At 39.4% G+C, this 11,448-nt stretch overlaps 2 protein-coding genes across 2 annotated transcripts; both read left to right on the forward strand.

Moving 5' to 3' along the window:
- Positions 1 to 2,674: 2,674 nt before the first annotated feature.
- Positions 2,675 to 7,570, forward strand: LOC100282093 (uncharacterized). The gene is given in 5 exon segments (NM_001155006.1): positions 2,675 to 2,938; positions 3,059 to 3,091; positions 3,453 to 3,684; positions 6,928 to 7,048; positions 7,137 to 7,570. Coding segments are annotated over 5 exon segments (750 nt in total). The 5' UTR covers positions 2,675 to 2,841; the 3' UTR covers positions 7,404 to 7,570.
- Positions 7,571 to 8,301: 731 nt separating this feature from the next.
- On the forward strand, positions 8,302 to 10,246 carry LOC109942907 (PHD finger protein ALFIN-LIKE 7). The gene is made up of 3 exons (XM_020545474.2): positions 8,302 to 8,336; positions 9,579 to 9,699; positions 9,788 to 10,246. Exons 1-3 carry the CDS (start codon positions 8,302 to 8,304, stop codon positions 10,052 to 10,054), a joined length of 423 nt encoding a protein of 140 aa, XP_020401063.1. The 3' UTR covers positions 10,055 to 10,246.
- Positions 10,247 to 11,448: the final 1,202 nt, after the last annotated feature.

Below are 11,448 nucleotides of genomic sequence, written 5' to 3' on the forward strand. Positions count from 1 at the left end.
GGAGAGTGTACTGTCCGGAGAACAACAGGGAGGTGACGCCGAAACTCTATCTCGGACCGGAGTAGAGCATGAAACTAACACCATCTACGCAACTGCGGGCTGTCCAAAAAACGTGGACAATTCGAAACTGATACATTTGTAGATATGCAAAGATCTGCATATCTACACCGTATCTCTTTCGAACTGGAGACGCCTAACTAGGTTACATGATCTACGACCATGATGCGGAAATAAAGGTTATACCTAGGGTGGCGGTGGAGTCAGGCTAGTGGGGCTGTGGCGGGTCGGTGCAGTGGCGACGCGACGCTGTGCAGGCAGACCCGCAGCGGCTAGGAAGACAAGTATCTTCTCTGTAAAAAAGAAACACAAGTCTGTTAATACAAAAAAAATCGACAACACCTCCCCTGTACGTTGAGGTTTTTAAAACCTGCAAATAAAACTAATAGCATGATGGCTGACATGCACACAGTAAGAAGAAATTCACCTAAAGTATACACTACTAGCAGTTGTCATATTTCTTATTTTCCATTGCAAGCCATCACAATGCTTAATGATGGAGATGTGAATAACTTGGTAGATCAACAACTACATGGTGAATTGACGCATAAAAAGTGTATACCTCGTGTGGGGGCGACGATGGTACGCGTGGCCGAGCGGCGGTGGCGAGGGGCACGACGACGCGGGCGCGGGTGAGGGGCACGGCGGGCGCGGCTGCGGGCACGGCGAGCACGGCGGGCGCGGGCATGGCGAGCGCGGGCACGGCGAGCACAGCGGGCGCGGGCACGGCGAGCACGGCGGCGGTGACGGCGAGCACGGCGCGCGTGTGAGTGGGTGGGCGCGGCGATGGGCGGGCAGACGGCGCGGCGGCGAGTCGACAGCGGCGCGCGGATGGCGGGTGCAGTGAGAGAGTGAGATGAGAGAAGGAAGGAGAAAGGTTCTCCGCGGGGGTTTATTTCTCTTCTTTGCCGAGTGCCCGTGATCTGGCACTCGGCAAAGATTTTTTTAAAATTTTAAAATATTCTTTGTCGAGTGCCAGATCGCTGACACTCGGCAAAGTCTCCTTTGCCGAGTGTCCCCTGGGCGGCACTCGGCAAATATGCTTTCACAATTCTTTGCCGAGTGTCAACCAGTTGGCACTCGGCAAAGGTTGCTTTGCCGAGTGTCATCTCTGGACACTCGGCAAAGTACATTTTTATTTTTTTTATTTTCCCTACCAATTTTTTTGTGGTATGTTCCTACACTATATAGACCTACATGTACCATTTTGAGACAATTAGAAAATTGTTTTCTATAGCTAGTAGATTTAGTTCGTTTATTTGAATTTCTTCAAAAAAATCACATTTGAACTGCAGGTCACTCAAAACTTGGAAAACTGTGCATGCAAAAATAATATCCATTCTACTTAGCACAAGTTACGACCAATTTCAGGATCGGACCGGAAACTTCGAGCACCATGCTAACTCAACATGGCCGTGAACTTGCCATACAGCTGTTTAAAAATTTTATAAAACACAAACAAACTTAGAAAATCATGAAACTTGTCCACATGTCATGATATCATATGTAGAGTCTGTGATAAAAAATTTAGAATGTTTGAAGAAAGTTGTGAGACATTATGTGTAGAAACCTAAGAGAACCACACATGAAATCATAGAGTTTCAATGTGGATCTCTTAGGTTTGTACACATAGTGCGTTACAGCTTTCTCGAAACTTTTTCAAATTTTTATCACAACCTCTACATATGATATCATGACACGTGGACAGGTTTCATGATTTTCTGACTTTGTTTCTGTTTTATACAATTTTTAGACACCTGGATGGCAAGTTTACGATCATGTTGAGTGAGTATGGTGCTCGAAGTTTTCGGTCCGCTCCTAAAATCGGTCGTAACTTGTGCTAAGTAGCATGGATATCATTTTTGCATGCACGGTTTTCCAAGTTTCGAGTGACCTGCAGTTCAAATCTGAATTTTCCGAAGAATTTCAAATAAACAAACTAAATGTACTAGCTATAGAAAACACTGTTATAATTGTCCCAAAATGGTACATGTAGGTCTACATAGTGTAGTAACATACCATAAAAAGTTTGGTGACCAAAATAAAAAAAATAAAAATATGCTTTGTCGAGTGTCTACATAGGACACTCGACAAAGACTCTCTTTGCCGAGTGCCAGATATTTGACACTCGGCAAAGACTAACGGCCGTCAGCTGTAGACGGCCGCTAACGGCCCTTTGCCGAGAGCCATATTTGCCGAGTGCTCGACGTTCGGCAAAGCAGTCTTTGCCGAGTGCTTGGCTGTGCCGAGTGTCCTATACTCGGTAAATAAGCTCTTTACCGAGCGCAGGACTTTGCCGAGTGCGGCGCTCGGCAAAGTCTGCTTTGCCGAGTGCCCGATAATAAGCACTCGGCAAAGCCACCGGCACTCGGCAAAGGTCCGGATTCCGGTAGTGATACTCACTCTGTGTTAAATTAAAACTCGTTTTAGATAATTAATGGTTTCATATAATACTTGATGTATATGTTTTATACGTGTGTCCAGATTTATCATTATTCATTTGAATATAGATAAAAAAATCAAGGCTAAAACGAAGGGACGAAAATAGTATTAATTTTGTTTTTACTAACCAACTTACAAAATTATAATAAAGCCCTTCAGTTCCACCCGGTTCAAGAACTTTCTATCTGAAGTTCAGTAATTCTCTCGGCAACTCAGCTCCCGCCAGACAATAGCCACCACCTCCGACGCCGCGTCCTCGTCCTCTTTCGCTTGAACCCTAGCCTCGCATCGGCCACCGCCACCGCTCTTCGTCGGCAGCTTCGGTGCGGCTGAACGGCCGCGATGGACAGGCACGGCTCGGCTCGGCTGGCCACCCCCGAGGATGTCTTCACGGATTTCCGTGCCCGCCGTGACGGCATTCTCAAGGCACTCACCACCGGTATCTCTCCCTCTTGCCCCCTCCTGTTCAGGCGGCGGTTCGTTGTTTCGCTCTGGATTTCGCTGTGGGATTAGTAGCTTACGGTTTCGTTTGCCTGGATGTTTCCGCGTGGTGCGGCAGATGTGGAGAAGTTCTACAAGTTGTGCGACCCAGGTGAGAATTCTTGCTTGCTTCTTCGTTCTGCCTTCTCTTTTTTTCCCGCTGGATGGAGACGTTTCGTGCGCAATATGCGGTGTTCATCCGCTGTTCAACCTCTTTATGGGTACTGGATGTTGTCGTTCTTGTGGTGTATGGTTAATCGATTGCTGATGCTTGGTTCTGCTTGTCTGCATGATATATAATGACTAGTTAGGTCAACCGTATTGAGCGTGGAGATTAGTCATTTAGGCTAAGTCTTGCAAAATTTGGGCGATGAAGCTTTTCTATTCGATTCTTTACCTGACTTTTATTCGTCGTTAATGTCTACTCTGTGGCCATCATGCTGATCCCCCCTCCCCCCCTTTTTTTTTGCTAGAGTATAAGGATAACTTGTGCCTGTATGGACTACCTAACAAAACCTGGGAAGTGAACGTTCCTGCTGCGGAAATTCCTCCAGAACTACCAGAGCCAGCAGAGGGAATAAACGTTACTCGCGATTCAATGCCAAAGGAAGATTGGCTCTCGTTCGTAGCTGTGCACAGTGATGCATGGTTGGTTGCTGTGGCATTTCACTTTGGGGCTCTCCACGGTTTTGATAAAGACGCCAGGTCTGGTCATAATTTCGACTCCAATGTCTTTAATTTCTTTGTTAAAGTCTACCCTTTCAACTTGATATATTTCCATCTGTCCAATATATTTGCTTGCTACATGCCTTTTTTTTTTCTTGAACACATGTTACGGTGCCTCAAGCTGTCAACGTTATTTGGTTGTTGTACGGTGGTAGCCTGACCCGTAACTGAGGGGTTAGGATCCTTATGCATATAGACTAGATCTATACATATACTTTTGTTTGGCTGTATTATTATATTCAGAACAAACATAACTTGTGTTTGGTTATCTACACCAAAACATGTATTAGAGAAGAATAAATAAAGAAATTTTTAAATATTATATAACATGTGTGGTCTAATTTTATTAAAAATCCAAGAATACGAATATAAAATCGGTTCGATGATTAATTTTTATTTGAAAGATATAATAAAAAACAAATGAAAATGCTTCTCGTTTTGAGTGCAACTACATGCAACCGCATGCCACTGTACCTCACGCGGGCGTACACGCGGTAGGAGCATCTCGCGTTGGCGTGGCTCTCCGTCCATTTTTGCATGTTCAGCCTGTACGTTGAGGAGAGAACTAAACAATACTTGCTTTTAGTAGGGCTGGTAAATCGTAATCCAAATGTTTCTTTATTAATTGTTAGAGGCTTAAGTAATTTTTAGTTAAAAAATAAATAGAAACAGGGTCCGATTTTAATCTGGTCCTATTCTTACATTTTATAGTGTAAAATTTAGAGTTCATTATTACCTCTAGCTTTGAGACTCGGCGGGTGCGGCTGCAGGCCCCCGCACGTAAACATGTCCTGACGGTCTGGGCTTGTCGGGCGGCCTGAAACCTGACACGGGTTTGGGCCGGCCAGAATCCGGCATAACACGTAGTGTACCAGCTCATGCCGGCCCGGCCCGATCACCGGGCCGTGTTTAGGCCGAAGGCGTGGCATCCCGGCACGACCCGGTTTTATTTTTTCTATTTTTTCATATAAATACATATATTATAGTTGAATATAGAGTATAAAACACAAGAAACATGTGTTTTTGTTGGTTATGTTGGTGTAAATAAATGTTTAGAGCTAACAAATATGGTTTCAACCCTCATATATGCATACTTTTAGGATATTTTTATCATTTAAACGCCATATGTTATTATGGGCCCGTTAGACCCGTCGTGCCATGAACCGGCCCGACACGGTTGTTAACCTAGCGGGTCGTGCCTGGGCCTCGCTCGGAGCCCGTGGGTCGGCACGACCCGCTAGCTAATTCGAGTCGGGCCAGCACGGCCCGCCCATTTGGACATCTATACAGGCACATCAACCAAACAAGTGGAAAAATTTTTCTATAACTTGTATGTTGGTTCCGGTTGGATTAGATCTGAGTATAAGGAATTACCAATAATTGGAAAGGCTATATGGTGGATCAACATGCTTGCATTAACCCTAAACTAGAAAATTGTCGAGGCGCCGACCAATTTATTGTGCACAACTATTTATTGAAATAAATCTACATAACTCTCTAACCTTTAGAGGATAGTTTGCTTCACCTCCTCACCATCAAAACTGGTTGTTTAACCCATAAAACCAGACGATAATCCCGTGAGCTTAGTGGTTTTGATGACGTAACACTGATTTAAGTGGTATAAGTTTTGTCTTTTTTAGTTTTGTCATCTTATTTATATAATTTTACATAAAAATATGTAACTAGATATTATATTTGTCCTAATTTTTCTAAAATTTTAAAAATAACATATTAATTACTAAATATTGAAAACTGCAAAAAAAGAGTTTAATATTTTTGTTTCTCATTAATTTCTTATATTCTAAGGCTACAAATTTTAGTGGAGCTACATAATACTATTACTAAACTATTAGTTTTTTGTTAATTTTATTAAACAAGTTAAGTGATCCTTCTAATTACTGACTAAATCAATTGTACATTTGTTTTTAATAAAAAGTTACCAAACTATAATAAAATGATCTCCAATTTTTATATGAACCTTTTACTAGCTAAACTAGCATACACAAATATTTTCATAATTTTTTGAGAACTTTGAATCTATACCCATAATTTACATAAATATTTTGCATAATTTTATATGAGTCTAGATTTAAATTTATCAGAAAATTATAAAAGTATTCGTATATGTTAGTTTAGCTAAGAAAAAAGATCTGTGTAAAAATTAGAGATCATTTTGTTACTATTTGCTAGGTATTTATAAAAACATATGTAAAATTAATCTAGTTAGTAATTAGAAGAAAAGGCTACTTAACTTTATTAATAAAATTGACAAAAAGTAGTAGTTTATTAATAGTATTATTTAGCTCTAGTAAAGAATTAGTCTCAGAAGATAAAAAATGAATCATGGACAAAAATATTAACCTCTTTCTATGTAGTTTTGATTTTTTAATAATTAATTGGTTGCCAATGTTATTAAAACGATGAAACATTGAAACGCTCATAGGTGAAACTTTGACTTTAAATGTCTAAACAAAGTTTAAATGTAGTTTTAAACAACAAAGAAAAAAATAACAATATAGCATTATTTCAGACAATAACATGAATTTAAATACCAAAACAGAGAGGTTAGTGGCTTACCAAAACTTCACCAAAAGCGAGATTGGACCCCAAAAGTAACTAACAGACTCAGCCCAAAAATAGCTATTCGTATAAAATGCATGGAACACTCTATTTTACAGTTTAAAACGCCAAAACACTAAAACACGGTTTCAACCACTAATTAGAGCTTTGAGGTTTAAACATAATTTTAATAACACGGTCTGTTGCTCCAAAAATTTCAGAGAAATTAGGGTGAATATAATATCTAATTAGCAATTTTTGTTTAAAATAATATAAATTTTGGACACTAGTAGAACAAGGAATTGAAAAAAAACATAAGTGGTGTCACTTAAACTATATCACACCATCAAAACTGGCAACTAAAATTGTCTATGGGGTTATTTGTCTCACTTTGTAAATTTGAGGTGTTAAACAACCGGTTTTGAAGGCAAGAGAGTGAAGTAGACCATTCCTAAGGTCGGAGGATATGTAGACTTATTCCAATATTTATTTCTGAATGTGGAATTTGCCTATGATATTTGTAGAAGGGTGCACAAGCATGGCGCGTACACATATGATCCCATTCCCATCCACGGAAATGATTGTTATTGTTTTGTTTGCTTCTGGCTATTGGGTAGGTAATTAATGTGACAATGGTCTTTGTCGTTGAATTTTGAATCGCAGGAGACAACTCCACATAATGATCAATAATCATCCCACTGTATATGAAGTTGTGATAGGGAGTGGGGAGAAGCAACCAAAAGCCCACAACACAAATTACGAAACCAAGTCAAGTTCTATCAAGGTAGGCACATAAACTGAACATAAATGTTCCTTGTTTCTGGCTCATATCTACACATGTTTATTCTGATGATGCGTCGTTGCCATCCAAGGAACCTAGTTCTAGCAGCAAGCTAGCAGAGCAGCCTCTACCAAAGAAGGAGCGACAGATCATCAAAGAAGATGGAGGCGACAAGGATGAAGCTTTCCTGTGCGGTACATGTGGAGGGATGTACTCGGAAAATGGAGTATTCTGGATCGGCTGCGACATTTGCGACAAGTGGTACCATGGTGACTGTGTCCGCATCACACCTGCGGAGGCAAAGCACATCGATCAGTACGGTTGTCCCGCTTGCAGCAACAAGAGGAACATAGAGTGAGTGAGCATGGGTCGTCTGCGCCCCTGGTTGATGTAGTTAGGTAGTAAGCACTAATACTGAGCTACGTTTGGCGCACTAATCGTAGTCGTTGTTACTCGTGCTTAGTATGAGTACTAAGTAGGCTCGCAGCAGCTACTGCTCTTATAGTGCACTAGTGGATTCTTAAACATCAAAACGTCAAAACTTTCTATACATATTGTCTCTTAACTGCATTAATGATTAGGCTCTACACATATTGTCTATGTGGTGAAGTTGTTGTTAAAGCTAGAGAGTTATACCAAATAAACACTTAAAATCAGACTCTATAATAGGGACGTACTATTCTAACTTGCATGAGCACTATGAGTGTCCACATACCTCCGACTATTGTCAAGATATGCTCAAAAAATCTTTACTCGTGAGACTGATTTTAGGGTCCATGATGGAAGGAACGTCGCTCTCGAGACTTTATGATTAGGGTTTCCCCTAATTTAGAGAAATGGAAAAATATCGACTAATTGTGGTTCATACAAGGGTATCCTTAGCTTAGTTTGCTATACCACATGATGTAGCATGCAGAAATATGTCCTATGGCATCTCGCGCCCCAAGCCACCTACTCAGTCTAACCCCTCAGGGCTCCCTATGTCTTGAGGCACCCAAAAATGAAGCATCTAAGGCCACTCGTGTCTTAGGACACTCAACAACATGTGCCCTTAATGCCCTCTCGCACTCTAGGGCATCTAGCATTATGAGCTTTCCAGGGACCTCATGCCCCGAGGCATCTAATGACCCTTGGGGTCCCTCGAGTCATGATGCATCTAACGATATAAGCTCTCGAGCCTTCTCTTGTCATGGGGAGACTAGCAATATTAGCCCTCAGATCCTCTCACATCTTGGAGCATCTAGTAGTACGAGCTCATGGAACCCCTTCACGACTCAGGGCAGCGGATGATGTATGTCACAGATGTCCCTCGTGTCCTAGTGCATCTAACCACTGTTCACCTAGATGATCATTTAGCCTATTTAAAGTTTAAACATTGTGTAAGTGCTACACGGTGGTACGACATTTCGTTTAATCGTTAGTTTAGTCCATTTAATTGGTCATGTAGCTCGCTTAATGGTCTATTTAGCACTATAGGAAAATTGGGAAAATACGACGGTCTCGTTAATAACGTCGGTTACATAATACTATTACTGAACTACTATTTTTGGTTAATTTTATTAAACAAGTTAAGTGGTCTTTTTAATTACTAATAACTAAATCAATTATACATTTGTTTTTTTGGAAAAACATTACCAAACTGTAATAAAACGATCTCCAATTTTTATATGAACCTTCTCCTAGCTAAACTATCATACGCAAATATTTTCATAATTTTTTTGAGAACTTTGAATCTAGACCTATAATTTACATAAATATTTTTTTTGCATAACTTTAAATAAGTCTAGATTTAAATTTATCAGAAAATTCTAAAAATATTTTTATATGTTAGTTTATCTAAGAAAAAGTTTGTGTAAAAATTAGAGATCATTTTATTATTGTTTTCTAGGTGTTTATAAAAACATATGTAAAATTAATCTAGTTAGTAATTAGAAGAAAAGATTACTTTACTTTTGCTAATAAAATTAACAAAAAAATAGTAGTTTATTAATAGTATTATTTAGCTCTAGTAAAAAATTAGTCTCACAAGGTAAAAAATGAATCATGAACAAAAATATTAAGTTCTTTTTATATAGTTTTGATTTTTTTTAATAATTAGTCCATTACTCCTAAAATTTTAGAAAAATTAGGGTGAATATAACATCTAATTAGTGTTTTTGTCTAAAATTATATAAAATTTGGACAGTAGTAGAAGATAGAATTGAAAAAGACAAAAGTGATGTCACTTAAATCGCATCACACCATCAAAACTGCCAACTAAAATTGTTTAAGGGGTTTCTTGTCTGGCTTTGTAAAGTTGAGGGGTTAAACAACCGGTTTTGAAAGGTAAGAGAGTGAAGTAGACCATTCCTAATACTTATTCCTAAATGTGGAATTTGCCTATGATATTTGTAGAAGGGTGCACAAACATGACGCGTACACATATGATCCCACTCCCATCCAGGGAAATGATTGTTATTGTTTTGTTTGCTTCTGGCTGTTGGGTAGGTAATTAATGTGACAATGGTCTTCGTCGTTGGATTTTGAATTGCAGGAGACGACTCCACATGATGATCAATAATCATGCCACTGTATCTGAAGTTGTGACAGGGAGTGGGGAGAAGCAACCAAAAGCCTGCAACACAAATTATGAAACCAAGTCAAGTTCTATTAAGGTAAGCACATAAATTGAACATAAACGTTCCTTGTTTCTTGCTCATATCTGCACAAGCTTATGTTGATGATGCGTCGTTGCCATCCAAGGAACCCGGTTCTAGCAGCAGGCTAGCAGAGCAGCCTCTACCAAAGAAGGAGCGACAAATCATCAAAGAAGATGGAGGCGGCAAGGATCAAGCTTTCCAGTGCGGTACATGTGGAGGGATGTACTCGGAAAATGGAGTATTCTGGATTGGCTGCGACATTTGCGATAAGTGGTACCATGGTGACTGTGTCCGCATCACACCTGTGGAGGCAAAGCACATCGATCAGTACAGTTGCCCCGCTTGCAGCAACAAGAGGAGCAGAGAGTGAGTGAGCATGGGTCGTCGGCGCCCCTGGTTGATGTAGTTAGGGTAGTAAGCACTAATACTGGCTACGTTTGGCGCACTGATCGTAGTCGTTGTTACTCCTGCTTATTATGTGTACTGAGTAGGCTTGCAGCTGTTGCTGCTCTTATAGTGCACAAGTGGATTCTTAAATGTCCAAATGTCAAAACTTTCTATACATATTGTCTCTTAACTACATCAATGATTAGGCTCTACATATATCAAATATGTGGTGAAGTTGTTGTAGAAGCTAGACAGTTATACCAAATAAACACTTAAAATCAGACTCTATAATAGGGACGTACTATTCTAACTTGCATGAGCACTATGAGTGTCCGCATACCTCCGATTGTTGTCAAGATATGCTCAAAAAATCTTTACTCGTGAGACTGATGTAAGGCCTAAAATATGTATAAGAAAAAATATATAATAATAATAAATAAAAATATGAAGAAATGAAATAGTAAAATCAGATATCTCAAATTATACTTGAGTATTGAAAATTGATGAAAGAAATTTTAATGAAGTCATTTAAGACCTTTTCATAAATAAATAATGGGGAAAACAATGAATAATAATATTATAAACAGTAGAACATATATTCACATTAAGTTTATATTTGAGAATGGGAAATTCAAAACAGAAAGTTTCAACAGGTTTGAACTTGAAATAGAAAGTTAAAAATGTTGGAACTAAAATAATTTTCACTTCTCCTAAAGAAGCTAGGTAATAAGCATTTATCTTTGTATGTACTTCAAACTTAATATACATTTAAGAAATATTCTCTAAAGAATCTAAATTAAATTGAAGATTATATAGATATTGTTTTCTAAGTAAATAATAAACATCATTTCATGTGATTAAAAAAGATGGTCTTAATTAAATTGAATAAATAATATGAAGGGCTCTTTAATTATTGGGTGAATTATTTACGTATTTTCCACACATGAGAGCATATATTTAAATAAGATGGGTACCAATATATAAAATTATACTTGCATCCCATGATGGAGTTTTGCTTGTGCATGAATTTGAAATTTAGAATTTAAAACTTGGTTTGATTTGAATTTGAATTAAGAAGAAAAAAAAACTAAAAATAGAAATAAGGAGAAAGGAAAATAGAAAAGAAGAAAATGGGAAAGGAGCCTTTAGAAATAAGGCTGAATCTTCCTTGCGCTGGCCCATCTCCACTCCCTTTTTCCCCGCGCTGGCCTATTGCCGCGTCAGCCCAACATCACCGCACCGTGGGCGCCCTGTCTCTCTACCGCACGGGCCCCACGCACCAGTCGCGCGCCTGCGCCAAACACCTGCCCCGCACGCGCCTGGACACCGACATGCGGGCCCCCTATTAGCCGAACCTTGCGCGGGCACCGTCTATGA

Source organism: Zea mays, chromosome 10, assembly GCF_902167145.1.
Source record: "Zea mays cultivar B73 chromosome 10, Zm-B73-REFERENCE-NAM-5.0, whole genome shotgun sequence".
Taxonomy (NCBI): Eukaryota; Viridiplantae; Streptophyta; class Magnoliopsida; order Poales; family Poaceae; genus Zea; species Zea mays.